Below are 11,003 nucleotides of genomic sequence, written 5' to 3'. Positions count from 1 at the left end.
GAAAAAAAATTGCAACAGTTTGACAAATCTCCCTGGATGGTGCAGATCAAAATTAATAATCACAGCAGAAAGCAATCATTTTTTCACACTTAGGAATTCACTTACGTGTCAGAATATAATTTGCAGGTTGTTTTAAACACTTGCAGCAACCACATTTAAGATGGATTCAAAAATAAGGAAGATCTCCCCCCTCTCCATTTAATTATACAATGCCCTCCACTTCACATAGGTGCATCCACTGCCTCTTAACTTCACTATGATTTATAAGAACAGATTTGGTCAGCAATAGATAGTGATCACTTCAGTACAGGATTTCAAAAGGCCATCCCGAGGCATGTCCCCTTAGTGCTTATCACACATGCTCAGAAATAGGAATTTTGATGTCATTCATCCTCACAGGAGCATTCATGCTTACAGACCTTTCCTTCTTCAATGTACCCCCTATCTACACTTTGTCAGCTTTTCTGTCACATCATTTCCTTGGCACGCAAGATGCCTTCTCACGAGAGTTTGCCCTCATTAAACCACCCATTCCATCTTCACAAGTGTCACCTCCTCCACTGACATCACTAGAAAAGGTCCCATCAGCTTTGCTGCCTGTCAGTACCATCCTGACATAGCAGACACAGCCCTGGCAGCCTGGCTTGTCTACCTGAGGCCCTTCCTCTCCCTGGCACTGTGCCAAGCATTGGCTTTGCCTGCAGGAACAGGCTGGCTGGCCAGAAACAAGCTGGTCACAGCTGCTTGCATTAGGAAAATGCTCAGGGCTCTTGTTTCCATACTACACAAAGTGCTCAACATTTCCTGCTGAAGGTGTTGGGGGGGGGGGGTATCTGAAAACTTTCCTCCTGGATGTGAGAAACACTGGTGATATGACTGATGCGCCTCAGTAGGAATGTTTCCTTTTTATATTGACTTAATTTCTACAAATCTTTTGGTTTGGCACACCGTAGTATTACCCATCTCATTAAAAATGCTGGTCCCTGAGCTAAGAACTTGATACGGCATCTCTCTACTTAGATGTTGGCACTGCCAACACAGACAACTACACCTGAACAACTGCCCTATGGAATCCAGTCAATTACTTCTAGACACAATTCATTTTATCATAAGTAAACGCTAAAATGTCTCAGGTGCATTCTTCCGTGAACTGCAAGCAGATTGCAGTTTAGAAGCAGATTATTGCAAATCTATTTGTTGTGAATGACTTTATCTCTGAGATTAGATGACAGAAATTACACCTGTATGGTCTTCTCTCTCTTTTGTAAAGTTTTGTGTGGCTTGTTTCAGAGCCTTACAATGTGTTGCCATGTGAAACAGGTATAAGATTATTGTACAAGCAATCTTTTTTTACTCTAGTACTATGGAAAGAAAAGACTATGATTAGAGTATACACAGAGTTCTGCTATACCACTGTGTCATATATTGTATATTTATTGCAGGTCTTTATGAACATTTCCAACTCAGGGACTGAAATTTTCCATGCCTAAAATATTTATGTTAAAAAAAAAAAGACTCAGAAAGGTTTTGGTGAGTGATGATAAAAAAGTGCTCTGGCTCTGCAAAGGAAACTTCCTCATCTCTGGGGTATTTTGTTGTTGTTTTGTTATATCAACTATCTGCTCAGGACAGAAGATAAAATAATTCCCCTAATAATTCAGAGAGATTCATCTGGTTGTTTTAATCTCTGTCACGTAGGAGGTGTCCTGAAGTGATCAGATATGAGGGGAAGGTGGATGGTCCACCCATGGTTCTATGTGTCCAGCTGAGCTGGGGTTGGGAGGAGAGGGCAAGGCACTTCCCCAGAGCCTTGGGCAAGGCAGTTTAGGTGCAGTGTTAAAAATGCTTAATGATATTGTTTCTGACAAGTATATGTGTGTTTTCTAGGAGGGAAATAAAAGGCTTGGGATTACCTGAACATGGATTTACTAAGATTAATAAATTTCACCTTTTAAGTGTCATTACTACAAAGCTGAAAAAGACAAAATGATATATCTTGAGAACCAGAGACATTGCTTATTTAAGCTCTAATTTGAAGGTTTCTTTGTATAGACAATGTCCTCAGTATAGACAAAGGTGCTCAGTAACTTAAGGTGAAAAAAACCAGTGAGTAAAAAACCTGAAAAGAGTGAGTAAAAAACTTGAAAAATGCTGCAGATGCTTTCCAAGCAGATCAGAATGACTAGTTCCAGATAAAGGTTTTTAAACCCTAATGTCATTTTAATTATCTTTCCCTATAGCTTTTAATTGGAAAAAGGAAAGTGCTGCCACCCATTCAACATGCTCTGTTAACTTCATCTTCCAGAAAAGTCTGTCCAGGGAGTGACAGCAGTATAAAGTGGGTAGATGTGATGGTTGCTGTAAACCACTAATAGCCAATAAGGAGACTTTCTAAGTTATATGAGGTCTTAAAATACATCAGAGAACTCATGTTTAAAATAAAAAAAGTGTATATTAATATTTGTCAAATGATAGGCTAATAACATAGATGTGGCAGTTGTTAATGAGAAACTTCATCATATCCAACCTAAGAAATGCAAACCCCAGTGTCTGAGTTCTGGCTCTGATGGCAGACCATTCAACCAGCTGGTAAACTCTCTTCAGGCTTTCTGAATGCTTTATATTTGCATACACTATGGCAGGTATTCACACAACTTAGAGACACAATTTTGTGCTCCGTTCCAACTTTATTGCTGCTGCACATATTCCATTTGTAGATACAGCACAACCACCAGTGTTCAACTTCTGTGCCTAAATTATTTGAAAATCAACCTGAATGCTTACTAAAGGTTTTGCATATGCATAAATGAACTTTCTTTATTTCTGTGAAACTTAGTTAAAACTCCATAAAAGTTTATGACATAACTTGTGCTTATTACTTTCTCATAAAATGTAGTGAAAATTTCTGTATTATATAAAGCAGACACACAAAACTTCTGAGGTAAAAATAACACATAATATTCTATACTTGACCCTTCTCCCTCTCATATCACTTGATAAGTCCTTATAGAAAGAGGCAGCTATGTTCCTCTGCCACAGCTGAAAACAAACTGACCTTTTAACAAAAATGCAAACCAATATTTTTAGTGAAGTCAGGGTAAAGCATAACATAGCAATACAGCTCTGTCAGGAATTAGTGCAAGTAAATGTCAACCATCTATTCATGCCCCCAATTCTCTCACTGAATAAAATAACTTACTTACCATTACATGACCAAAACTTACATCAGGTAGCTTAAATAAAGATAAAAGAAGAATTATTCAGAAGAAAACATACTTAGTGCTTCACACGCATCTCTATTCAATAGTATTCCTTGGACCAAGCCCTTACATGCCTAAAACACCCCATGCAGTGTGTTCTATACATATTCAGCATAATTCTGTACACTTGAAAATGGCATGAAACTTCAACAGAATGCATGTCTGGTTTTCATAAACTTAAAATACTTATTCAACCCAATAAATTTATTTATTGATCGAACAATAGGTAACTGAGCATTTTTCTGGTGTTAATTTAAATCCTGTCAATGTTGCATGCTTTCTCATGTCTTCATTTATATGTCTGGAATTACACCCTACTAACAAACATACTCATGACTTTTTAATTCAGGCTTTCTATAGGATGGCAATTTTAGTTTGATCATTAGCGAGTTCATTTTGGTCTCAAACTTTTCTTTTGGTACCAATCTTTTGCTTTTGTGAGCAATGCATTTTTCTAAGAAGCTATTTTAGGTTTAATGGAGTTGTCATTGACTAAGTCTGTGGCTTTCTAGACTTTCTCTAATCCCATATTTGTTTCAGCTTTTCCTTCATTAGTTCTTCATTCAATCATTTTCTATAGCTCTTCATTCAATCCCTTTTTACATCATGACTTATTATTCCCTAAATTTAGGCTTCTCTCTCCTCAATTTCCTTCTTCACATTTTTCCTATTTGGCCTTGATTTCTGATTTCAAATGTCCTTATTTCCTCTATTACACACAATGGCATTCAACATGTCCAACTACTGATCATGAACAAATAATATTTTTTGCTTGATCTTGAGTGGTCAACCCCCTTCCATATATTTACGCTGAGATTTTTTTTTTTATTAAACTGCCCCCTCTCATTCTCATAGTCAGGTATGAAGTAAACCAGGCAATGCTTCCTGCATTATTGTTTTAGTTGATTCTAAATAGATAAATAGATAAATAAATAGATAGCTTTTATTTTTTTTCTGGGAGTTACACTTAGAAGTTGTTTTTTGGCCAAAAATGAGCCATGCCTAAAACCTTTTTAAGTGACGTCCATTTTTGTCCTTAGGAACCTGCACCGTTGTGCACAGGGCTTAAACCTAATGCTGGTTCCCAGCATAGACAATGAAAGTCTGCTCATAAATATTTTTAGACCTGTTAAGCCATGAAATAGCAATGCATTTGAATATACATTGATGTGCATTTATTTGTATAACAAGCTATGCAATCTGTTTCAGTGGGAGACTTTACCAACTACCAGCACAGTAATTGGAGGACAAAGGATGTGTAGGCAGGATTGCTGCTCCATGGTGAGCAGGCTGCTTCTGTTAGGAACAGACCTCACTCAGCAGGCACGTAACTCCTACAGCTCCTGTGGGTGACTTTTCCATCAGCTCTCAGGGCAGATCACACAACTGGGAAAATCTTGGAGGAGTGAAGTGCCATGGGATTACAGGCTACCATTAAATGATTATCTGCTCTCTGAGCTGCATATGAAAAGAAATTTAAATGCTCTCATCTTACCGACTTTTTCTTCTTAGTACAGTTTGGTTTCCTGCAACTTGAGTAGTAGTTGAGGGTGGCATACTCCATCAGAGCAGCAAATACAAATAAAAAGCATACAGTCACAAACAAATCCATGGCGGTGACATAGGAGACACGGGGCAATGACTTTCTTGCAATGGTACTCAAAGTTGTCATGGTCAATACTGTGGTGATGCCTGCAGAGAGAAACTTGAGTTAATTGTGTGCTACATCACTTCTTTATATCACAGAAGAATCTTTGGAAATAAATATACAAAAGAGAAATCCAGAGTGTACCCAAGTAATTAATTAATTTGGTAGTGTTAAGAAATAATGGAAAATAGTATCAATAGGGACAAAGTTATTTTGAAAACTTATGTTTGATATAAGCTACAGTGATTCACAGATTTGCTCAGTTGTTTATTTTCATGTTTGTAAAAGTGACATTCCTATGTGTCTCAATATGCTTTTCTTCATCTCTTCCTTTTTCTGATCCCAGTAAGGTTGAGGATGGGGGTGAGGGAGAGAATGAAGAAATTTTTGAAGAGGAGTATGAAGCAGTAAAGATACTAAACCCAGAAAAATAAAATCAAGAAAGTTAGTAAGCAGTGAAGGAAAGATGTTCTATTCCACAGTAGTAGTGCTCTCAGGAGAAATCTTATGATCAAAAAAGAGGTGGGGGGAGAAAAAAAAAAAGATTCTGCTATGATCTGACCATGAATTCTGAAAGTATGTCTTCACACCACTGCTTCCTTGGGAGTCCTCCAGTGCCATTTTCCTTCTGAGTACGGGAAGTCAATGTTACTTGTTCAGTCAGAGTAAGACTCTCATACAAACTTCAGATGCAACATTAACAGAGATAGCCTTTTTAATTCATACAAAGCATCACTTCTGAGATTGATTTAGTAATAGTGAACAAAATGGGATAAGTGTGAAATATCCAAAATGATAAAACCAGTGCTAAAATGAAATCTATGTCATGTAAGTTGACTCCTAGTAATTCATACAATTTCTCTTCATTCCTGAGGAATAGTAATCTTTTCATTCTCAACTTGTTATGAACTGCATGTCTTCTGATAGTAAAAAAATCCAGCTTCTTATTGACTAGGGAAAAAAAATAAAGCTTTCCCACAAGAAAGTCTCAAGAGAGAACCTTCTCAACAAACAGCATAGCCATAAGGTAATCTTTCTTTTTTTATAGTTAAAATGATGTTTCACAATGGTTCATAGTGTTTGAAATGGCAAGGAATGATGGAAGTTATGCCTTATAGTTAAATAACTTCTCACTAAAAGCACTCTGGAGAGAAAGAAGTATCTGTGGATTACTTTTGACTACTTTCTCTTTATGAAGAATTGTCCATCTCTGGCTTGTAATGCTTGATATAAGCTACAGTGATTCACAAGAACAACCTTCTCCATTCAAGATAACAGAAAGTCCCTGGAAAAGCCAGAAGGCAAATTATTGCCTGTGTCTCAACCTTGAATAATAATGATTAACTGAATTCCCTATATACCTCTTACCCAGAAACAAACAAATAGAAAGTTTCTGAAAAAAATCCCAAGTCAATAACCAAGATGAAAGCAATGCTGATAGGAAGTGTAAAGTGTGGACTTTGTGTGTGCCTTGGACATCTAAAAGCCATTTCCTGTAATCTATGCCACCTCCCAGTATAAGCAGATAGGGTTGGCATGATCCAGCAACCTCTTCAGAGCCCTCAATACCAGTTCTGTACCCAGCTGATGGTTTAAAAAAGCTGCAAAGACTGTGTTGGCCAACTGCAGAGATGCCCTAGTGGAGGAGGTGTGAACTGGCTGGCTTTGATTTGACCCTTACTAACTCGATCACTTTCTGTATGGCCTTGATCCAGGCCTTGGGAGTCACTAATTTCAAAAGAACCACATCCAGACCATGACATACCCTACAATATAAAATCAAGTTCTTCAACACTTCCTAATCCACATTTAGATTTGTGACACAAAAGTGTTCTTTTCAGAGCCACATGTACATGCTTTCAGGCATTTTACTATCTTAAAAAAAATCCTCAAAACCTATAGAGTTCTTCCAGTACAATACACAGAGTCCCATTTACCTGGACTCAAATGTAAGTTTTTGTTTCCCATTCATCATGTGATAGGACAGATTTTATTAAAAGGGTAAAAAAAATCATTAGTTTATGCATACAAGTCCTCAACTCACCTGTATCCTACTCCATGCCTTAAGCCTGAATATGAAACAGCAGCTCAGATCATGCTTGCAACTGGATTCTTGCTCACATTGTAAACAAGCACTGCGTTTTTGAAATTATGAAAATTCTATCTAGTGTATCAATTTTACATCTAGCAAACAGGCACAAATTTTAAAATGTTAAAATGAGTTTATGGGGATACATACAGAGAGGAAAGAGAAAGAAGGTGCACCAGATGATACAGTTTTGTATTTCTGTACATTTACAAATCAGAATATATATATATATATATATATACATGTATGTATGTATGTATGTATGTATGTATTAATAAAATTCAGCACCATTATTTCCAAATATAGTATCTAGGTTTCATACCCTTAGTTAACTTCATCTCTCATGGTAAGGAAATTCAGTTTGTTGAGTGGTTTCAAATGCATACGTCTTGCCAGATGAAATTGTGAAGTCTCTCACTTTGTGGAGTCCCGTATGGCAAAGGGAGCTTTGCATCTGTTATTGAAATTCACAGGGTTCATGACCTATCTATTTCAACAGAATTTTAGTATCAGCTAAGGACAGCTCTGAGGTAACCTGACTTCAAAATTTTCAGGTAGAAATTGTATGTGTAGGCTTACAAATTTCATTGTAAATACCATTTTGGGATATATTCCATTTTGGCTATATTCTCTCAGTAAATCCCATACCAAAGATGCTATTTGATATAAAAATATGACTGACTGGAAGATCAAATCATGCAGATAAACATAATGCATGAAAGCATTCTAAATTTTAGATCGCTGGTCTAAACAGTTATTTAAAATTATGACTGCTTGAAATCTGCTTACTGGACAGCCATATGCAAAGTGAGGTGGCTGGAGTTTCAGTGTTAGAAACTCTTCGGTCAGCAAGGCTAATTTTTTATTTTCTTGAGGTTATGTTGGTGGGACACTAAAGGAAATGTCTTCTGCTTTCATGCATACTATCACTTGTCCATAAAGTTAGTTCTCCATCTTTCTGGTCTGGCCCCTGTTTTGAGTACTTTCTTGGTTTTCTAGTGAATGAGGTAAAGATGAAATGGCAAGGAAAGCAATGTTCATTTTTTATTAAATATCATCTGTATCTTTTTTTTTCATCAACACATTTCTGGCCTTGATACTCATGGTATCTTTTTAAACTGAAGTTCAATCTTTCTCTGTAGTAACTGCCTGGTCCTATTACATACTATACCCATTTTGAAAAGTACAGGGAAACTGAATGAAAGCTTCAGCTTAACTTAACAGAAAATAACCTGTTATTTTTCAGATCATAACTTCAGGGAAAAGTTGCCTCTTGACTTAGAACATTTTGAGATAATTTTGATTACTAGATACAAGCAGAAGCTGCAGAGAGACATTTCTTTCTCTCTGAATGAAGAGCAGAATAACTCAGGATCAAAAAACACAGTTCTCATCCAGCACTCAAATTTTATTTCCATTTTCCCACTGACTCTTTAGGTGGCCTGGAGTTAATCTTGTTGCCAGTCTGGGCCTTAGTACCTCAAAGTGCCTGTAAAAAGGGGATTAAAAACCCAAGTTTTTAAAGAAGGCTTTAATGTCTCTGGACATCACTGCTGAAAGAATACTTATGGTCCCAAACCCAAAATATTTTTTTCTCTCCAGCATGGAAATGTATTAGCTAGCATTATTCAGAAAGGAATAAAACCTGTCCTTCATGTAACTGTGAGTAGTTGCCAAAAACTTTGGAAATTATTCATTAATTTCAGAGAGATAAATATTTCCCTGGTGCTTTACATTAATGCAGCTATACTTGGAGAAGGTTTGTTCCACAGAGTCTCTACAATTAATTGCAACTAATTAGTAGGACAATTTCAGCAGTTTGCCTTGGGCTGCATTACTCACAATTTTACCATGTGCCACTGTCTAGATGTGGATATGTGCTGTTGCTCAGACAGATTTGTAAGTTGCATTATACATGCAGATCTACAGCACAATGGGAGCATCTGCTTACTGCATCCCAGGAGTCAACAGGCCATTGTCAATTTGGGAGCAACAGGATTCTGTGCACTAAAGAAGTGACCCATATATACTTGGCTTTACTTTAAGAAAAGTCATATTTTAGCCTATGAAATTAAATTCTCAGTCAGAGTTTTAGGAGTGAGTCATGACATCCATAGAGTAGAAGCTTGAAACAACTCATTTTTATGTTCTTACTCCAAATTAATGACTTCAGTATCTGAATACACTTATTCTCTGAACTTCACGCTATCTGAGGGGTGAGGTGGAGAGTCACACATTAGTGCTTAGTGATCTAAAATACTTCTGTGTCTAATTATTTGAAAAAATGAGCTTTGTGGTGTGGGGAACCACCCTTAGTTACAGGATATGAAAAATGCTTATGGCAAATCAATAACTACTTATGAAAAATGCTTATGGCAAAGTGTTATTTTGTCTCTTTTTTCTTCTCCATTAAGAAGGATAATACAGCTGGATGCTATGTGATTCTCCCCATGCACAGGGTTTCAGATTCCCTTTTAAAAAAAGATGGAGAACAGTCAATCTTTCCTTATCTCCCTTGAGTCACCTAATTTAAGAAGAAAAGAGTTCAATTTAAGAGTTCAGCAGAGAGTTATACTTAAGACCTATTGCTCAATTTTCTGGCTATCAGAGGCAAGTCCACCCTGCCAGGAACAGGCAGTTGTAAGCTGCTCTGTCCTCACCTGTGTATGGTCTTTTTGCTGTTCTGGAGGTGTTACTGGATAACAGAATAACTGTGAGTCTTTGTGTCCATCCTGTTGCTGGAGCTGCGGTGTATGGGCCCTTTGGCACTCACATGGAGGGAATGAGGACTGAATATTCCTTTCCTGTAACTTAATCTCAGAAAAATGGACCTACATAGTAACAAACTCCAGCAGGAGGATGCAATGAAGCACTGGGAATGGCTGAAAACAGACATGCAAACTTTGACACAGGCTCCCCTTTTTTCCTAGACTAGAAGTTTTCTGAATCATATTGGCAGACCTGGCAATCACAATCTGAACTAAGGAATTGTTTCTCCTTTGGTTCTGATGTTTACATACAATTGGCTGCTACATACCCCTATACCCTTGATGCTGTGAAAACCTGCAGGTCTTCCTATAGATGTTTAAAAAAAATCTAAGTCTAAGTCAACAATTCTAAGCGTACACTAAAGCACATTGCCAAAATACACATGCTCGTCCTGACCAAAACGAGTTTCTGGAAAACCTAAACCAGCATAAATATTCACAATCTATGAAAAATATCAATACACCCAGTGTGAAGCTTAGCTTCAAGCATGCAAGCTAAAACACTTTGCATGAGTTAATACTATTATATCCCACAGTTTTCTGTATATATAAGACATAATTGCCAGTGGGGGAGAGTTACAGAAGTGAAGAAAGCCAGCAGTGCAATTAATTAAGTCTTCAAAAATGTCACTAAAATATCATGGTGAGAACAAGGAGACAGACATTAATTCAAGAGTTTTATGCAAAATAGGTGGCAGTGTCATCCAATGGGTCAGATTAGTTTACTTTTAATTACCCTGTTACAGGAAAAAAACCCAGTGGTCTCAGTAATAAGTAGATCTGGTTCTGCAACACATAGTAGTAATAATCCAAAGGGTATATACCTCATGGTCTTTTTGAAAGGAAGCTGACATTTTCAAATAGTAGTGCAGGAACATCAGGAAAGGGAATTATTAACAACTTACCTAATGCTGTTCTTGCTGGTGTGGCATCTTTTTTGATCCAAAAGGATACCCAGGAAAGAACAACTGTTAATATACAGGGAATGTATGTTTGTATAGTGAAGTATCCCATTCTTCTACTTAAGTCGAAGTATATAGTCATGACTACATAATCACCTGAAATAATAGCACAAAAAGGAAATTCGCATTGTAATGGGAAACAGATAGTTGTTCACTGACCTGCTAATATTTTAACTTTCATGAAAACTGCATATGAAATATTTTTTAGAGTTTCAACAGCATCTGCACAGTAATTCTCTTGTGAAATTTAAGTAAATCGTGCCATTCTAATATCCT

At 37.0% G+C, this 11,003-nt stretch overlaps 1 protein-coding gene across 5 annotated transcripts in view; it reads right to left on the bottom strand.

Annotated features, from left to right (window-relative positions):
- The window catches only part of GABRG3 (gamma-aminobutyric acid type A receptor subunit gamma3), a 299,464-nt gene that overhangs the window by 8,723 nt on the left and 279,738 nt on the right, over positions 1 to 11,003 (bottom strand). For all 5 annotated transcript variants that reach the window (XM_054654544.2, XM_077173454.1, XM_077173456.1 and 2 more), the window contains 3 exons: positions 10,671 to 10,823; positions 4,756 to 4,952; positions 3,204 to 3,233 (listed from right to left, as the gene is read on the bottom strand). In XM_054654544.2, the coding sequence (XP_054510519.1) occupies positions 3,204 to 3,233; positions 4,756 to 4,952; positions 10,671 to 10,823 (380 nt within the window). The remainder of the gene's footprint in view (positions 1 to 3,203; positions 3,234 to 4,755; positions 4,953 to 10,670; positions 10,824 to 11,003) is intronic.

This window comes from Agelaius phoeniceus, chromosome 2 (genome assembly GCF_051311805.1).
Source record: "Agelaius phoeniceus isolate bAgePho1 chromosome 2, bAgePho1.hap1, whole genome shotgun sequence".
In the NCBI taxonomy this organism is placed as follows: Eukaryota; Metazoa; Chordata; class Aves; order Passeriformes; family Icteridae; genus Agelaius; species Agelaius phoeniceus.
This window is presented reverse-complemented; position numbering and strand designations above follow the sequence as displayed.